Raw genomic sequence first — 17,129 nt, forward strand, 5'->3', positions numbered from 1 at the left:
ACAATGGTTGAAATAAACGACACAGGAAGCACGCTGCAGTCTCGGTAAAGAAGTGGTTTTCATACTTTCTCTTGCAAATATGTGATGTTGCAGCTTACATTTAAATGCCATAACCCGTAGCAGCCACACATTCAGAGAAAATAAACTGGTTGATTATGTAACCATACAAAATCTGACAAGATAGGTCAAACAAGAGAAACCAAAACTTTACAGCAAATCAATAAATACTGTACAGGATTAAATACTTCCTCCCTCCCTATATTACTAAACTTGGTGATGAGCAGGAAGAACAATATTAGTGGCTTCGTGACAGATTGCATGTGACTGGGGGGATGACACCACATGAATATACTGGCCTTGGAAGAGTTATACAAGTGATGTATACTGTAAAATTTACAGTTAAATGTTCTTTCATCTTCACTGTCAGTGATAAATATAAAGTTATTCTTCTGCCATGAAGTCCAAACAATCATAAACATCAAATTAAATTTTACAGACCTCCCTATATGCATGTTAAATAATTTAAATAGGCCTTTTTTTCATTGTGCAAACATAATACAAACCAAAACAATATAAACAAAATCCCTGCCTACAAATACTTACAATAAAGAAATCTCTTTGTCAAGTAACAGAAATTAAATTCATACTTAGTGAACCTAACAGGATGAACTGAACAGCTGAAATGAATTCTTAGTGTGTCCTCAGTGCAGAGCTCTCCACAGCTTATGTCCCTTTCGTCCATACACGAGCCCCTTTCAGTCGTACCGCTTCGTGTGGTGCAAGGCAAGGTAGCATTGGCGGCGGCTCATCACTAAACAGAGAAAGACACTTGTAAGAATGTGAGCTTCAAATAAATGAGGCTGCTCTTCTACCTGATTTTACCGCCTGTATCTCACACTATGTCTTCCTCACCTGACATTTGAAGGACAGACGCCTGAAGAACTTGTTGACCTCAAACAGGCCAGGTTTAACTGGCGCCCCCCCGGTCTTATTGGTTTCCCCAAGTCTGACGATTTGTCCTTTGGCGATGGCAGCTTTGAGGCTCATGCTCTTGACTATCTGGGCGCTGGGCTCCGAGTCAGGTGTGGGCCGGGAGGATACGGTGATGTAGGAGGCATCTTTCTGATGCTCCTGATAACTCACTGTCAGGGAGGAAGTAGGAGAACATAAAGCTTGGTGACCGGATCTTTGGATAGCAAATGATGATGGTTATAATACAAATATTGCTCTAAAGTGTTCTGCAGCTTGAGTACATTTGAACTATGGTGCCTTTTACCTGCAGAGGTGACTGCAGTGTCTGTGGTACTAGTAAGCTCCACCAGGATTGTGGGATATGTAGGGTGCAGCAAGAAGAGTTTTCTGATGAGTGGCTCTGCTGCAGCAACACCTGGTGCAACCTACAGAGCCAGTGTGGACAGTTTTTTACATAAGTTATAGAGTATTCCAGGTCAAACTCAAAGACAATAAAGTAAAATAAGCTGTGAAGATGATTCATGCGGAGCAGTCTATTTTTGGTATTCACTGAGCATAACTGTGGCAGACTCACAGTTGTCTTGGTAACATTCTTCTGCACGTTGATTGGTTCACTGGCCCAAAACAGGAAAGTTGATTGGCCGGTCGAGGTGGAAATTGCAGAAGGTTCCAAAACAAGATGAGGACACACAAACTCCGCTGACCAGAGAAGGTGCCCATTTGCTCCATTGACGACCTGCGCCTGACAGACAGAGAGGAGGAGAAAAACACAACAATTAGAGAAAACATAGGTTCGAAATGAAGGCTGAAGGCTTAAGCAACAACTCAGTGTTGCTGGGAAAAAAAGAGAAGTTTAACCAAGATTTGTGCATTACTATAAGCCCTGAAAAAAACTGTATGAAAGGACAGCTTGTTTTACCTTCATGACACCGTTTGCTGAATGCTGAAAGAAAAGATCAAGGACTCCATCATCATTGAAGTGTCCCAGGGCTGGTTGGCTAAGACGGGAAAAGAAATATTTTTAGGAAATTCTTGTACATACAACATTTTATTTTTGTTAATATGCTTAAACAGCTGAAATGTAATAGTAACTCAGTCAGTGGTAGACATAGCGATATGTGGGGCTTTACCTGTGAATGGGAGCTGAACTGAAGGTCCATTTTTTACGAATGTCCTTCTGCTTGAGCACTGACAGTTTGCTGGAGCCGTACACTAGCACCCAGTCACTTCTGGTGGCGTTAGCAACAGAGTCCAGGCTGTTGTGGTTGTTGCCAAAATCAGCCACAAGAGGGAGCAGGAACTCCACACGCTCAGATCCTCTGAAAGGAAGATCACAGAAGTGTGACTGGGATTAATGGTGAAATTGGGACTAATAAACTACTAACAGTCATTGTTAAAATGTATATTCTTTACGCTACTACTTTAAAAACCACTTATCAAAAAGACTCTCTGAATTGTTTGATACTGAACTGCAATGAATAAGTTTAGCATTCTCTATTTAACTCCAGTGGAATAAATAACTGAATAAAATCAGCACTCAGACAGTAGTTAAAGGATCAGGCTTGTTACAGGCTTTGTAAGTGTTTCCATACCATACCAAGTGATTAAAGGTTTAATATTCAACAGACAAAGAACCGTCTGTCCAGTGTAACCAGAGCCAAGTGCCAGTCACTGAAGCGTACCTGTAAATGTGTATGAAGGATGACGAATTGGTTTTCTTGAATTCCTCCCAGCCTGGATCCCTAATTTTAAGTGCCTGAGTTAGGGGCATTTGGCCAGTGGCACGGATGTAAATATCACGCAGAGAGATGGCCTCTACATTGCCTTTGGAAACACACATTAACACAAAGTCTTGTAAAATGCCAGTGTAAGTGAACTGTATCAGTAACCTGATAATGCTAATAACACGAGAACCTGCAGAGTCATGTCTAAGTCCTTTACATTGCTGATTTATTCCTTTACCTAATCCAAAGAGGATGTAATATGCCCCTTTTTGTGTCTCATGCAGCAACGGCCCGATCAGCCTTCCTTGTCCAGTGAGGTTGAAAGGCACGGGACGTCCGAGCTGCGCCCCGGTCAGCCCAGAGATCAAGGTCAGGGAGAGATCCAAGGACTGAAATGGCAGAAAAAGGTATGCAGTCAATGAATGTGAAGGCCTGATTAGTAAACCTTCAGCTCATGATCACTAGACTGTTACGCTATAGAGATGTGCTGGTGGAAATACAGTGGGCAGCTGTCAAATTTAAAAACTGAAATCTTGCATGTTTTTTAAGTGTCACACTGTGTGATAAGAAAATTTGTGATATTCATCTATTCCAATCAATTAAGTTCACCTTCTGCATTTTAGAGTCCTAAATTGATGGACCCATGCAAATCAACTGACATACGATCAACACGAAGTGTTTTAGATAAGAGTAAGTAGAAATAACTAGAAGTCAAACAAGTTTTAAAGTGTAAAAGATTGAACCATAGATTTTATAATGTACAGTTGTACTGCATTGTGAATTATATGTAAAATACCTCAGTGTAATTTAATGTATGTATATAGGAAGAAAAGAGAGAGGACGCTGACATCCAGTAGAATGCAAATGTCTGGGCACCTCTGGCCACATTACATATTTTAGTAACTTAATGATTTTAACCCTATCTGTCCTCAGCATCCAAAACGTCTCGTTCTTCCACAGCTGTCATCTCTAAATGTCATTTCAGACAGTGGAAAATGCAAACTGGGAGCACTTTGATATCTTTTTATAGCCTCCCCTGATTTGTAGGAAAGATTTGGCTTCATTTTCAGCTCATCAGTCGGTTGTTTAGAGGAACCAGTGATTGTTGAGTCACAAGGTTTGAAGAGTCAGAGAATTTATTAAATTCTGGCGATTTCCTCAGCTGACAGTTCCTAATGACAGCTCGTGACCTGCCTTTTACATCCTAATGAGTCAAGTCTATGGAGTTAAGTAGAAGGGTGCCCAAACCTTTGCACATGCCTCAATAACTGTTCACTACAGTGAATTTGTATTATATTTGTCTTTTCACTTAAAGAAAACAAAAAAACGACAACAAAACGTGTAATTTTTCCAGGGGGAGTCCAAACATTTGCATACAGTTGAAACTATACCTCATCTGCAGGCAGGGTGGCTATGAGCAGATCTGGGACAGAGTCGCCCTGGAGGTCTGGAAGTAACACTGCCTGGGATTCAATGTTCTTGAGCTGGACTGATGATACGTTCTTCCCTGAGGAGTGAAAGGAAACCTATTTGACCTTGTTTTGTTTTAAGTGCTTTGAATACTTGGGGTAGGTTTCCCTGAATGACAAGTTTTTACCAGCTGAGACATGTGAACATCTCCCTCAGAATAACCAGGCAACAGATTAAGACAATATAAAACCAAAGGCAAAGGGTTTGTAGCCCTGGTTAGTAATTATTGTTTAATAACTAATTACGTATCTCCACTGGAAAAAGACACACTAACAGAAACCTATTGAGTTTAAACAGCTTGTCTTCTAACCTGTGGTGCCATTGACTGCCATGAGGATGGATTTGCTGATGAGGAGACACACAGGTGACGGCTGGGAAGTGTACTGCAGACCACACTGGATGTACATCACAGACTCCCCCATGACTTTCCTCCACAGCACCTTACCACTGACTGCAGACAGCGCCACCGCACTGTAAACTGGGACGAAGACAGGACGTCACACAGGGGGGTTAAACAAGGCAAAAGATGATGAAATATTAAAGTGGGCTCAGGTTAAATCAGTTGGCTCGGGACAAGCAGGATTAGAGTAGAAGATTCATTTTACACAGTAGCTTAAGTATTTGTATCACTACAATGCCACCAAGAGGCACGCAGACCATCCTCTCCCTCTCTTCTTCCATGAAATGATTCTATTTTTAATGAATTCAACTGTGTAGACAAAAATCTGGATTCATCGCCCACACCCTCTCAAAAAATTCCCCACATACTTTTGTTCCTTTGTGTGGGATGTGTGTCATTGGTCCATTCGGTAACGCCGAGAAACACGTCCTCCACTGAATCGCCATCAACATCCCACAACGCCAGTGCAGGTGGAGTGACACCTAGACCGAGAACCAAACATGAAATGAACACCATCCATCAGTAGAATCCCAGTCAGCGTTTGACTGACGCTTTAAAAATGATCAGCGTCTGGTTGTTTTTTAATGGAAAAAATGTGTGATGTGACATAAAAAGCATGAAGGTTAACAATCAAAACATGAGTGATCATATGTCTTGGCTGTATTATCTTAAATACTGCTAAATATTCTTACGTAGTCATGAAAGACATAACACTGTTGAGTTTGTATTTACTGCCACTCTACAATGCTTTCATAGTGCATGCTGAAACAAAACATGCGGTTTGTAGACTGATGCTCACAATCCTGTATAATTACAGTGGACTAATGAAAGGGTGCTCCTGCATTGTCTCTCCAAAGAGACTCTTAAGTAAGTCCTTCCCAAGAGAACATTATTAGTGTTAGCCACCACTCAAATAAAAATAAAATACTAAAATGTATCTGCAGTAATTTTGTCTCAAATCTCACACAAATCTCATCATTCCTTTTACCTCCGGCATCTCCCAGTGCTCTCTCCCACTGCTGCCTCTTTTCCTTCTGGCACGGGATCAGGAATGCACATAACAGCACCAGTAATGTGGCACAGACCAGAGGCACCAAGAAAAACGCACTTCGGACAGCATTCTTCATCCTCATCCTCTTCTCTTCTGCGTCGGTACTGCGAACCCCCAGCCCGGCGCCGCCCAGTGCACCGGGCCCGGCTCTGTCCTCCCCCGCCCTGTCCCTGCCCGAGTCCCTGTGGCTCCAGTACTGCATGCCTTTGGCGTTGTCTCTGTCCTGCCTGGATTTGCTAGGGAGTCGCTCTCTCCATTCATCCTCCTCTTCCTCCTCATCCTCCCGTGCCTCACCTTTACCCCTCATAAGTCGTCCGGACCTGCCGCCCCGCAGCTTGGAGGACCCCGTGCCGAGGCAGCTGTCCCTGCCGAGGCCATTTCGGGGGTAGTTGAGCACAAGATCGTCCTCTTCACTTTCGTCGTCGCTGTCTGCTTGGGTTAGGGGGTCGTACTCCCCGAGCTCTGAGCCCTTCTTCCCTGCAGAGACACAGGAAGTGCTGGTGAGGATTAACTGTGATATTTGGTTACTTGTGAGTGGGACATGTGATTGTTGTGTTGCAATACTCTACTGAATTATTATTTTTATTACACAGTTACTAACATATTCTCTTTCAATGCTGTAGAGTTATATATGTATCAACACTTTACTCTGGGCACTTAGCATTAATGGCTTTTTCCTCTGGGTAAATAAGGCAAACAATGCATTTTACTCAAGCACTGTCTCTTCATCCTCAAAACATATTACTTTTTTACACCAACAATTCAATGAAATTAAAGCAATGAAACTATTATATATAATTATATATAGGTATATAGCTTTGTTTTTGGCACATTAAAGCCATAAACAGGAGATAAAGCTGCATATACAGTAGATTACCTCATTACAAAAAAGCCAATAATTGGAATAAAGTCACTGTTTGTTTTTAACACAGGAGGGCCTTAGGTCAAAACTCAGCAGTTTACCTACACCTGAGGGGTAAGAGACACTCCCTCATGAACAACAATGTACATATTTTAGATCCCTAAACAGAGGAAAAGGTCTATGACAACACTTAATCCCCCAGCTATGATCCTGTCATTTCATTTCTACCCAGGAGGCTCAACAAACTGTTAACACCGGGTCTAATGTGACTCCTAAAACGACGGTTGTGTACATTTGGCCTCAGGTGACTACAACGACTCTAACGAGCACTGAAAAACCAAGTGACTCCAATGGCTTTGAATGGGACCCCCACAGAGGTGAAATACCTGGATCTGCCTACAGGTCAGTCAGAGCTGAAGAAGCTCTGATCAAGTCTTTGAGTATCTACAACCAAGTCAATTCGCCCTCGACTCGATCCTTATTGGAGCAATATTTTTACCATCTTATTTTTTACTATCGCATCCATAACATTTTTACTACTAGTACTACAACTACTGATAATATATTTTATGAGTACATAGATGTTATTAATTTTATTTATTTTATTTATTTTTTGAAGAAATAAATACTCATAACGAGAGAGAAAATATAGCTCGAAGACATACATTTTTAAATATTAAATAGTACTATAAGTGCTATTACGGTAATACAACTACGAATGCGCATCTCTGATTGTTCCATAAGTAATGTTAGTATATACAGTTTATATACAGTACAATATTTTTACCGCTGTCAGATGTAATATTTATTATTACGCTTTTCTTGTTTACCCTGCATCAGTTGTGTTATCATTAGCAGCTAGCTAACTGACAGCGCACAGCAGTCACGCTTTAACAGAGACGTCAGCGTGCCGCTCTGCTTACATACAAAACAACATCCATCTTAACATCATTTACAAAACATGAACATTAATGTGGGGTGACATGGAGCAGATGCTAACTATGTGAGACAAATCAGGGAATTAAATGAATCAAATGCATGTAATGAGCAGAGCAGAAAGGGAAAGACCACTACAGACCACCTTAGTCCCGACTGATGATGTTTTCAGTTAATTATCGGTTGAACCCGGTTTCGTCTCTTTACCTGTACACAAGAAAAACGTGTAAAGCATCTTACCGGGCAATTTGAGGGCACGGGACAGCGCTGCAGCCATTTCTCATCTGAAGGATCCGCGAGGTAGCGACGTGAGGCAGCGGTGATGAAGAGCTCGAGGACACCGACCCAGCAGGTTGGCTCTGCGCCTGCCCAACTGTATGCTGGGACTTGTAGTTTTTCTGTTATGCTACACAAACAAGTTTGTATTGGTTGTTTCTCGTGTACAATACCGGCTAACTAAGCTAAATGTGTTGTTAGGCAGATATGATGATATTGAGGAAAATCACTATCAAACTCGGTTTAGTTAAACTAGATATGAAATATGAGCCTCGCACTTTACTAATGCTTCTGCACAAAGCAATAAAATTTCATTGGGTGGTTTCCATCCCTCATAAAACACGTGTACTAGTGGAATGTAGAAAACCGATCCTGTAAGACACAGAGTAAATGGCATTTAAAGATCGAGGGTACTCTGGATCATGGAGGTTCTGACTCAATTATGTGAAATTTCTGCTGTAGTTTGTGATAATGTTGTACTGCATCGTAATATGTGTTTTTACTAGTTAGCTCTTTAAAATGGGTAATTGAGGTAAGCACATTAATTTGCCTAATTTCTTTTAACATTGTCAAGACTTTAAGAAGTTTTCTTGGAATTTCAAAAAGGACTTTATGAGGTTTCGCTCATCAGCAAATGTTACTTTTACAAGTATGGGGTTCGGGGGAGGTCCTAGTCCCGTAAGGCATCTCGCAAAGTAGGCGAGTCACCTCAGCAGGCAGACCTGTGCCCTTTCAAAAATTCATCTCGTGATATAGACGAGGACACGGGCGTCACCCCGCGTCGTTATTTTCCTTACTCATCAGTTTAAGGCATGCTCGAGTATCGAGCGAAGATTCCCATAGTCATAGTGCCCAGGTATTCTTTGTTAGGGTGCTAAGAATGGCTCAGTGGCAGCAGTTTATATGTGTTTCCAGCAGTAGTCCTAAAGAATCAATTATGGAAATAAAATGTTTCACTCTGTTTTATTGACCGTAAACTACGTTTTTAGTGTTAAATCAGGGTACTTTTGTGACATTTTGGCGCAAAGGCTCATGGGTACAGATACTTGTATTTGCTTGCATTTTGACAAGAGTAATCGATGGCAGATCATTTATTTGTAATGAGACGGCGGTTACGTTTCTGTCTATGTAGCCTGCGTTTCTGTGCACATTAACGTTTATCGTTACCACTTATTATAGGATCACCAAATAGTGAAATTAAAACAATTCAATGTATGTAAATTCCTGACAGCCATTTTTCATTCTGGTCCGAATCGGCTTCCGTAGTCCTACATAAAACCGCTCACACACGCATGCGTTGTGAGCCAGTGTGAGAAAATGGCAGACGTTTCTTTGGATGAAGTGATACGACAGCGCGGTATTAACCTCAAGGCTCCAGCTAAACGGTATTAAAACCCAGAGCGCAACCAATGGATGTTTGATGATTAAGAACTTGACAACTTGTAGTTACATTTCTGAAAGCTTAATGTAGACTGAGACTGTTAGTAATCAGTTGGTTAGCGTAGGCTAACGCTAGCCTATTAGAGCCTGTAGCATCTGACTAGCCGCGTTGTAAAGGCACGGCTGAGTAGCTGACATTATTTGTAGGCCATTAAGTATGAAGCCATTCAATTTTGAATTCGACAAATGTGTATTACTTATTCAACCAAATCCCCCTTTAACCATGCATTTTTTAGTTCTCGTGTTAACGCTTAAACGTGAAAAGCGTTAACCAGTTTGCTTATGTTTGTAGCTTCACATGCCAGGCTTAGCTAGCTACTAAGCTAATATTTATGTTGGAATCAAAACAAGTTTCTCCCATTTATTGAACAAGTGTGTTCACTGGAAGCACTTGGTTAAATAAGGATGTTTATTTGTCCAAATCTGTGTGGAAATCTTCTTAATTTTCTGTTGGAATGAAAAGCAGAGATGTTATTCTCTTGCGAATACAAAAGCCCAGTACGCCAGCCTCTAAATACATTCTCTTGAACTTCGTGATACAGATCCAGAAATAATGAAGTGTTACAGTCAATTGTAATATTGTATATGTTGCTTCCAGAATACTTAACATTATTATGGGCTGTTAGGATCTTAAAATGTGAAAAGGAGTTCCGGTTATACAATCATAATGGGTGTTATAATAACAGTGTTTACTTGGTTTTTTCTTTCTCTCAGGCCTATGTTTGGACGGGGTGCAGGAGGCGTTGGCAAGAGTTTTGATGCCCGGCAGAAGATTGGGGTTAATGATGTCAGACAACGGCTTGGAGGGGGAACAGGTAAGGCCCACTATTATTATACCAAGAAATAAAAATGCTTTTTGTAATCTCCAGTGAAAACCAACCAATCAGTGAAAACCAACCAATCTGTGAGCGGTATGTGTTGGGATTAAAACAAAGTTTTCCATCAATCCCCTGTCTCCCCTCAGGTTTTCAAGTGAAAGATGCTAGAGAAAAGCTGGGACAGAAAGATGCTCGCTTCAAAATCCGTGGCAGGGGAGGAGCAGGAGGAGTGCAGGATGCTCGTCAGATGATCAACTCCCGCAAACAAGGGCAGAATCAGTTCAGTGTCCTTGCACAGACCACGCAAAAGACGGCAGTATCACACCAATTACAGAGCCAGACACTTGTACCACAGATACAGATACAGACCAACAACAGCCCTAGTGGTGTGAACACAAGGCAGTTTGCCCCCAATGTACAGGGACTGAGTGTGAGGGGCAGCGCAACGCCACAGCTAAGCAATAATAAGAGAATGATGGATGCTCGTGATAGGCTGAGCCTCAAGAGAAGCATTGGAGGGATACAGACACAGGCAGCTACTGCACCACCCTTAAAGATAACCAAGACCATCCAGGTAAGGTTAACACAAGTTTTGTTTGTGGAAGATCAGTGAAATAATATGTCTATGCATGTTTATTGAATTGTGTAGGCACACTGTCATGTAATGTATGATGTTTCCTTTCACAGCAACGTCCAGTAGGGATGTCAGGTGGCATTCGTGCAGCTACACAGGTAGAGCTGTTGTCTTGGCATGTTTAATGACATTGAGAGTAACTCTTGTGTTGACATGAATGTTTCTCTGAAGAGAACACCATGTTTCCTCTGTATAATGGTTAAAACTGTTAAATGTAGTACTAATTGTATTCTGTCTCCTACAGCCTGTCTCAAATGAGCTGGATGGAACCAGTAAACAAATGAAGATCACTACTGCAAACAATATGCTACAATCACGGGTAAGAGATGCCTCTTGACACCTGATCTCATATATATAGTGCTGTAGGACTGAAAACACAAAAAGTATTGCATTCTTACATTAAATTAAACCTTTTCATTCTTCTGTTTTATACAGTCTGGTACAGTAGGCTCCACATTCTCCATGTCAGCTCCAATCACCAAGGTGGTTAAAAATGATGCCTACACAGCCCCGCGCCCCCCTGTTCCCGTGGCTCCCACTCGGCCAAACACCAGCATGGCTGCTAACCGGTCCTCAGCTGCAACCTTACAGCCAGTCTCCAGGACGCTCCAGCAAAGCACAGCGGAAACCAGCACAACAGCTCCTACTCCCCCTCAGGTAAACATCTCTTGCTTGCACTTGAAGCTGTAGCTCCATGTTATGTAATCATTCAATATAATTAGCATTTAAGCTGGATACAACAGGTCAGTAACGTTTCTAATTTATCCTGTTTTCAGAAACAACCAAGTCAAGCTTGATTGACATCTTAGTTAAGCCAATCGATTAGTACTGTAATAATTACATTGAGAACATTTTTCTTTTCATGAATTGTTGACCATAGAGTACTTCTGATTATTTATCAAAGACCCTCTTGGCTAACAACACCTTTTCCTGCACATAGCAGTACCAAGCTGTAATTTTGTAAACAATGACAAGTTAGGGTTAGGGTTGTCAGCCATTTTCAGTGGCATTGCATATACTTTATCCTGTGATGTTGTCATATTTCTTTCTAGCCTGCTTTCAGTCCTTTGGAGGGAACAAAGATAACAGTGAACAACCTGCATCCCCGGGTCACTGAGGAGGACATAGTTGTGAGTGAACAGTGCTGTTTGCCTATAACCTTTTGTTACATTTGGTATTCAATGATGTGCTGAATGTTGCTGCTTCATGATGACTCATTCGATGTGTGTTTGTGCTTTTCATGTATTTGTCCACAGGAACTATTCTGTGTGTGCGGTGCCTTGAAGCGAGCACGGCTGGTGAAGGTGGGTGTGGCTGAAGTGGTGTTTGTCCGTAAAGAGGACGCTGTGAGCGCATACAGGAAGTACAACAATCGCTGCCTGGACGGTGAGTGCCAGTAGCAAGGACGCACACATCAAATGTCTCTCTGGGTTTTGGGCACTGCCTTCTGTTTTGCATACAAATGAATGGCTACAGTACTGATGACAAGTTTACTTGTTGAGGATATTCTCGTATATGTTTGTTAAACATGTGTTTTTATAGAACTGAAGGAAAGTCTGGCTGGCTGCACTTTATATCACTAAGACTACCACTAACCAGAGCGATGGAGTTTGGGTGATTCTGTGTATGATTGTTTCTTCTCTTGTCTTTTCCTCCTGTCTTCCCCCAGGCCAACCCATGAAGTGTAACCTTCATATTCAGGGAAATGTCATCACGTCTGATCAGCCCATTCTATTGTAAGTGAGCCTGTAGGGCTTCATTCTTTCATTTCAAATTAATCTGTATTTGACTGTGTTTACATGCACATACTTTATTTTGCATATTTTCACTGTTCTGTAATTTGCCTTTAGCTTGAGTCACTACAACTTACTGTATGTCCTAAGTGTAAAGATCAGTGATATTACTTGTATTAAATTTGCATGCAATCAACTGCATATACTCAAGCAGTGAAATTAAGGCATGATTTATCATTATCTTATTTGAACAAGCATTTAGGATCTTTTGCCTTTTGGAGAGGCAGTTAATCAGATAACGTTTTTTGGGGTTGGGTTATTCAGTCTTACATAATCAAGTTAAGCTTTGTCATGGAAATATTGATGGCTGGTTAACTCGTGATGAAAGAAGTTTCAGGAGACCCAGATGTCTTAAGCAAAAGTTTTTATTAAAGCTTTATCAAGGAGGATAGATGAGCAATACAAGTTAACACTATGTAACGCCACCTAACTCTGAAGGTCATCTTCCTTGCGGGGTGTATTTAAACCCATGCAAGACCCATACAAACCTTACATACAAACCTCATGTCCAAATAAGGATATTCTTCTCAGTACCACATCACCTCTCCATACATGAGTGAAGATAACACTGGGTACCAAATCCTAAACATTAAATCACATTTACCCAAGTCATGTTGTTTATTTCATGCAATACTTTTTTTTCTCCCCAAGGGAAGACTGAATATCATGACCCTGAAGGGCACCAGTATTATGACTGTTGACTCCCTCGACTGGAGGCTCTGTTAATCATATCTTGACCTATGACCTTGATCTGTGACCTCAGTTGCTCTGACAACTGCTATTGGGTAGTGGGTCAGGTTAACTCAGTTAGTCTTTTCACAGCCTATCCTTGAGACAGACAGTGAACTATTGCCTCTAGGGCCTGCTCCAAAGTGACCTTTGGAAAGACTCCCTAATACTACCTAAAGACCTGACAAAGGGAAAATGTCAGTGGCAGTGGTTGTTGCTGTATTTGTAGCGTGCACTGTTGACTAGACTCAGAAATCTAATGACAGCTATGTTTTATAAATAAAATATGCAGATGTTAGGATTATTTAACACAGAGTTGGGACCCTGTATATTGTTTTTTTTTTTTTTTTGTTGTTGTTGGTGGTGGTTTTTTTTTTTTTTTTATGGTCTTGAGGAATCATGTACACCCCTTTTTCCTCTGGGCTCCTACAGGAGGCTCAGTGACACTCCAGGCACAGGCAGCAGTACAAAGAAAGACGGTCTGCCCCCATCCTTGTCTCGCCCCGCTGGTCAGCGAGCCTCCTCTCAGCCTACTCCAGAGGTTGACCCCCAGACCATCCTCAAAGCTCTGTTCAAGTCCACTGCACAGTCCACCTCCACCACTGAGCCTCCCAGCTCACAGGCCACCGCCTTTCGCATCAAGATATAGCTAATTTCTAGTGTGAATACACTATCTGTTCATTAACATATTACTGCATTCTCAGTGTTCACATATAAACTGGTTTTCACCTTGACAGCAGGCAGCCACCATTCTCATATGAAACAGATTTTTACACATTTGATATACATGACTACTCTGAACGTGAAATTCATGGATACACAACATCCTATTTTTGGTTTTGTGGTATCCAAATGTCACCTGTTTGTTTTGAAGGTGGACCAGTGGAAAGAAATGTGATTTGGTTTGTTGTTTTAATCCAATGTGGTGAGGGATGCCAAATCAAACTGTATCTGTAGAGATTTTTTTTGTTTTTTGTTTTTTGTTTTTTGTAATTTTATTTTTTGTTTATGCAATGCCAGCCCATCTGAATATGTTGAGTTTTAAAAAAAAACAAAAAAACTCTTATTAACTCCCATGTGTGGCAGGAAGAAGACCTAAAAAAATAATTGACAGACACTGAGCAGCATTATCATTATTGAGTGATCCATTATGTTGAAAGGCCTGTACATTCACATTGGTGTGTTCAGTTATATTGGCTGTACCTCTTCTTGGGTTGCTCAGGTGGACATATCATAGAATTAAGGCAGAGCATAGACCAAACAACACAAAAGAAACAACAAATTCAGTAGATACCATGTCACACAGAACAACGAATGAACAACAACCTAACCTCAACCTGAGGAGAGCTCCTACAAGCCAAAATAACTGAATTCTACTTGTGTGAGTAAATCAGGGATGAACAGAAAATATAATACCATAATTACAGCATAACAGTTCTCAACAGTCATATGTTGATGTTTAATTTGGTTTTACCATTGTTGTGAAATCCACATTCTTGTGTGCTCTGTTTGTGGCTGGTTTTACTTGGTTGTCCCATTTTTGAAGCAGTATATGTTTAATTCTTTCTAGTATACATTACGCTCATTTATGTTCATGGACTGTAAATTACTTTCTGTTGCTTTATCAGTATGTCAGTCAAGAAGAAGCTAGAGAGGTCAGATCTGTCTGTGAAATGTCGCCAATAAATATTTAGCTTTGTAGATGTTGTTGGATACTCATCTTTACTGTCTGCCATGTAATACTACATTTACGCAATATACACTACAAAATTACACATCTTCTCAAGTGCTGTCAGAGTTTGTTGTAATTTTCATAAATTTACTTTAGCCATTAAATGTGAACCATTGGCTGCAGAGGATTTCTCTTAAAGACATTTAACTTCATATATTACATATTTACTAGAAACCCAACAGTCAACAGTAATGTAATTCTTTTGTTGCTGGGATGTGTTAAAATAAATGTTAAGCAGTTTAGTTTTTTCTTTCACCTTTTTTTGGTACAATGATCATAATATACATCAATGCTATTTCGTTTGGAATTTACTCAGGATAAACAAAAAATTACAACATGGAGATTTAAGACAACTACTATGTTTGAAATAGTTGCATAAATAGAGCATAACATGTTATTGTTACTTTTAACAACAGCTATAATAACGATTATGATGATGATAAAGAAAACAAACTTTAATACCGTTACTTATACGTTTTATGTTTACTTCCGGTGTGAAAGGTCAAACCAAAATGGCGCCCTCCAAGAAGAAACATGCTAGTAGCCAGCCCTGTATTATTCCTGGAGGATTTACAGGTATTGTTCGACAAATTAAAGAATATTTGATTCATCTTTTCTCTAGCATACAGATTTATAATCGGACAGAAGTTGTTCTTGTCGTTTGACACGGTTTGGTTAGTTACTGATCTTTAGCCCGGAGAACAAGGGTCGCTTGGTGATCCCAGATGCTGTACTGAGTGGTGTGTTGGCTTCACCTTTTATAGCTTTATTCCTCTCTTTCTCTCTTCACAGTTCTTTCCTTACAGTTTAGATCCGACAGCGCTGCTCAGCATAAACTGTATGTGAAAGAGCACAAAGTACGAGCAGAGAAGAGTTCACGCAGACCGCTGGACCGGACTTTATTTGTCCTCAACATCCCCCCGTACTGCTCAGAGGTACCGTTTACGTAGCTATCACTTAGTCAGTGTTTCTAATCGTAGCCTAACTGTTTTCAGACTTATTCCTACCCTGCTGTCTGTGTTTCAGGCTGTTGTCAAAGAGCTGTTCTCGCAGTTTGACTGTGTTCAGTCCGTGGAGTTAAGAGACCACCCGGGCTCCTTTCAGGAGCCTGGACCTAAGCTGTCCAGGTTCTTCAAACCGGCTGAAAAAAAGGTTGCTGTGTAATTCTAACTGCTGTAACACTATGAGCAAACATTCACTCTAGTTGTGCAGCACATTTCAGGCCATTATTTTAGCTCCTGTGTCTCTGTCCGTCTCTTCCAGGGTTTCAAAGTCGGCTACATTGTGTTCCAAAACTCCTCCGGTGTAACAGCAGCTAAATCACACCCATATAATGCGCCACTGGTGGTTTGCACAGAGCAGCGTCCAGTGAGGACAGGAGTACAGAGTGAGTGGTGCTTTCACTTTCTATTAATGCAAGATTTCATATTTCTTCTCCTTTTTTCACATTGTATTAGATTTATTTTGCTTTAAGTGTGAGCCACTTTCTCGATGAGCATATTCAAAGTTTAAAAAAAAAAAAAAAAAAATCAGTCTTATGATGCATGCATGTGTTGAATCTTCTTACACCAGAGTGGATTCAGCAGTACACAGAGTCTTTCATTCAGCCAGACAAACTGCAACAAATAGTCGACTCCTTTATGGAAGACTACGACAAGCGGAAAGAACAGGTGAGATTTTTGCAGCTCGTCCTCCAGCATCACCCCACCCATCTGGTCCTGTGCCACTTTAACTTGGGTGGTTGTTTTCTTTGACACAGGAGGAGGAGCGACAGAGGAAGGAGGCTGAGCAGCAGCAAGAGGATGAAGAGGGCTGGGTGAAAGTCACGAGAGGGCACAAGGGCACCAAGGCCCGCCCCCACAGCGAAGCAGCCAACAAGAGGGCTCTACAGAAAGAGATGAGGAAGAAGAAGAGGAAGGAGCTCATGAACTTCTACACCTGGCAGCACAGAAACACACAGAAAGAACGTAAGTTACTTATATTTACATGGTATTACTGAGTCAGTGTAAACATATTTGGACACTCTGCTTTTACTCCATCTGGAGCTCTGTAAAAACAGTTTATATTTTATGTTGTTTTTTCAGATATTGCTGAGCTGAGGAAAAAGTTCGAGGAGGATAAACAGAGAATAGCTCTGCTTAGGGCACAGAGGAAGTTCAGACCTTACTGAGTCAACTACCCAGATTTTTCTCGGCTCGTTTCACTGCTTTTGTGTGTTTTTGTGACATTGTAAACCTTTATTACAAAGGAGCATTTTTGTATTAATAAACTATTATTCTCATTTACCTATTT

General features: G+C 41.0%; 3 protein-coding genes and 1 non-coding gene across 4 annotated transcripts; 2 read left to right on the forward strand and 2 right to left on the reverse strand.

Moving 5' to 3' along the window:
* Nucleotides 1–39: 39 nt before the first annotated feature.
* On the reverse strand, nucleotides 40–7,802 carry fam234b (family with sequence similarity 234 member B). Its single transcript, XM_018667760.2, has 13 exons — nucleotides 7,656–7,802; nucleotides 5,555–6,094; nucleotides 4,935–5,048; nucleotides 4,477–4,644; nucleotides 4,088–4,203; nucleotides 2,935–3,085; nucleotides 2,655–2,796; nucleotides 2,103–2,291; nucleotides 1,892–1,970; nucleotides 1,547–1,714; nucleotides 1,277–1,397; nucleotides 913–1,142; nucleotides 40–811 (listed from the first exon to the last, which is right to left on the reverse strand). Exons 1-13 carry the CDS (start codon nucleotides 7,690–7,692, stop codon nucleotides 809–811), a joined length of 2,058 nt encoding a protein of 685 aa, XP_018523276.1. The 5' UTR covers nucleotides 7,693–7,802; the 3' UTR covers nucleotides 40–808.
* Nucleotides 7,803–8,351: 549 nt separating this feature from the next.
* On the reverse strand, nucleotides 8,352–8,505 carry LOC127143047 (U12 minor spliceosomal RNA). Its single transcript, XR_007814214.1, has one exon. It is a non-coding gene; the product is annotated as a U12 minor spliceosomal RNA (small nuclear RNA).
* A 452-nt stretch (nucleotides 8,506–8,957) lies between these two features.
* poldip3 (polymerase (DNA-directed), delta interacting protein 3) lies at nucleotides 8,958–14,806 on the forward strand. The gene is made up of 10 exons (XM_018667647.2): nucleotides 8,958–9,076; nucleotides 9,846–9,946; nucleotides 10,096–10,523; nucleotides 10,637–10,681; nucleotides 10,828–10,902; nucleotides 11,019–11,240; nucleotides 11,636–11,713; nucleotides 11,840–11,969; nucleotides 12,253–12,319; nucleotides 13,538–14,806. Exons 1-10 carry the CDS (start codon nucleotides 9,009–9,011, stop codon nucleotides 13,752–13,754), a joined length of 1,431 nt encoding a protein of 476 aa, XP_018523163.1. The 5' UTR covers nucleotides 8,958–9,008; the 3' UTR covers nucleotides 13,755–14,806.
* A 498-nt stretch (nucleotides 14,807–15,304) lies between these two features.
* Nucleotides 15,305–17,122, forward strand: rrp7a (ribosomal RNA processing 7 homolog A). The gene is made up of 7 exons (XM_018667648.2): nucleotides 15,305–15,413; nucleotides 15,630–15,772; nucleotides 15,864–15,989; nucleotides 16,101–16,224; nucleotides 16,410–16,507; nucleotides 16,597–16,804; nucleotides 16,922–17,122. Exons 1-7 carry the CDS (start codon nucleotides 15,317–15,319, stop codon nucleotides 17,005–17,007), a joined length of 882 nt encoding a protein of 293 aa, XP_018523164.1. The 5' UTR covers nucleotides 15,305–15,316; the 3' UTR covers nucleotides 17,008–17,122.
* Nucleotides 17,123–17,129: the final 7 nt, after the last annotated feature.

Source organism: Lates calcarifer, linkage group LG11, assembly GCF_001640805.2.
Source record: "Lates calcarifer isolate ASB-BC8 linkage group LG11, TLL_Latcal_v3, whole genome shotgun sequence".
NCBI classification, from domain to species: domain Eukaryota; kingdom Metazoa; phylum Chordata; class Actinopteri; family Centropomidae; genus Lates; species Lates calcarifer.

What these genes read in the sequence shown, in the direction of transcription:
- poldip3 (XM_018667647.2), top strand. Translation starts at nt 9,009, where the DNA reads ATGGCAGACGTTTCTTTGGATGAAGTGATACGACAGCGCGGTATTAAC. An exon ending in CTCAAGGCTCCAGCTAAACG is followed by an intron (nt 9,077 to 9,845) that starts GTATTAAAACCC and finishes TCTTTCTCTCAG; the next exon opens with GCCTATGTTTGGACGGGGTG. An exon ending in TCTGATCAGCCCATTCTATT is followed by an intron (nt 12,320 to 13,537) that starts GTAAGTGAGCCT and finishes GGGCTCCTACAG; the next exon opens with GAGGCTCAGTGACACTCCAG.
- rrp7a (XM_018667648.2), top strand. Translation starts at nt 15,317, where the DNA reads ATGTTTACTTCCGGTGTGAAAGGTCAAACCAAAATGGCGCCCTCCAAG. An exon ending in TCAAACCGGCTGAAAAAAAG is followed by an intron (nt 15,990 to 16,100) that starts GTTGCTGTGTAA and finishes CGTCTCTTCCAG; the next exon opens with GGTTTCAAAGTCGGCTACAT. An exon ending in AGTGAGGACAGGAGTACAGA is followed by an intron (nt 16,225 to 16,409) that starts GTGAGTGGTGCT and finishes TTCTTACACCAG; the next exon opens with AGTGGATTCAGCAGTACACA.
- fam234b (XM_018667760.2), bottom strand. Translation starts at nt 7,692, where the DNA reads ATGGCTGCAGCGCTGTCCCGTGCCCTCAAATTGCCCG. An exon ending in CCACCCTGCCTGCAGATGAG is followed by an intron (nt 3,086 to 4,087) that starts GTATAGTTTCAA and finishes CTGCCATTTCAG; the next exon opens with TCCTTGGATCTCTCCCTGAC. An exon ending in AGTTCAGCTCCCATTCACAG is followed by an intron (nt 1,971 to 2,102) that starts GTAAAGCCCCAC and finishes TTCCCGTCTTAG; the next exon opens with CCAACCAGCCCTGGGACACT.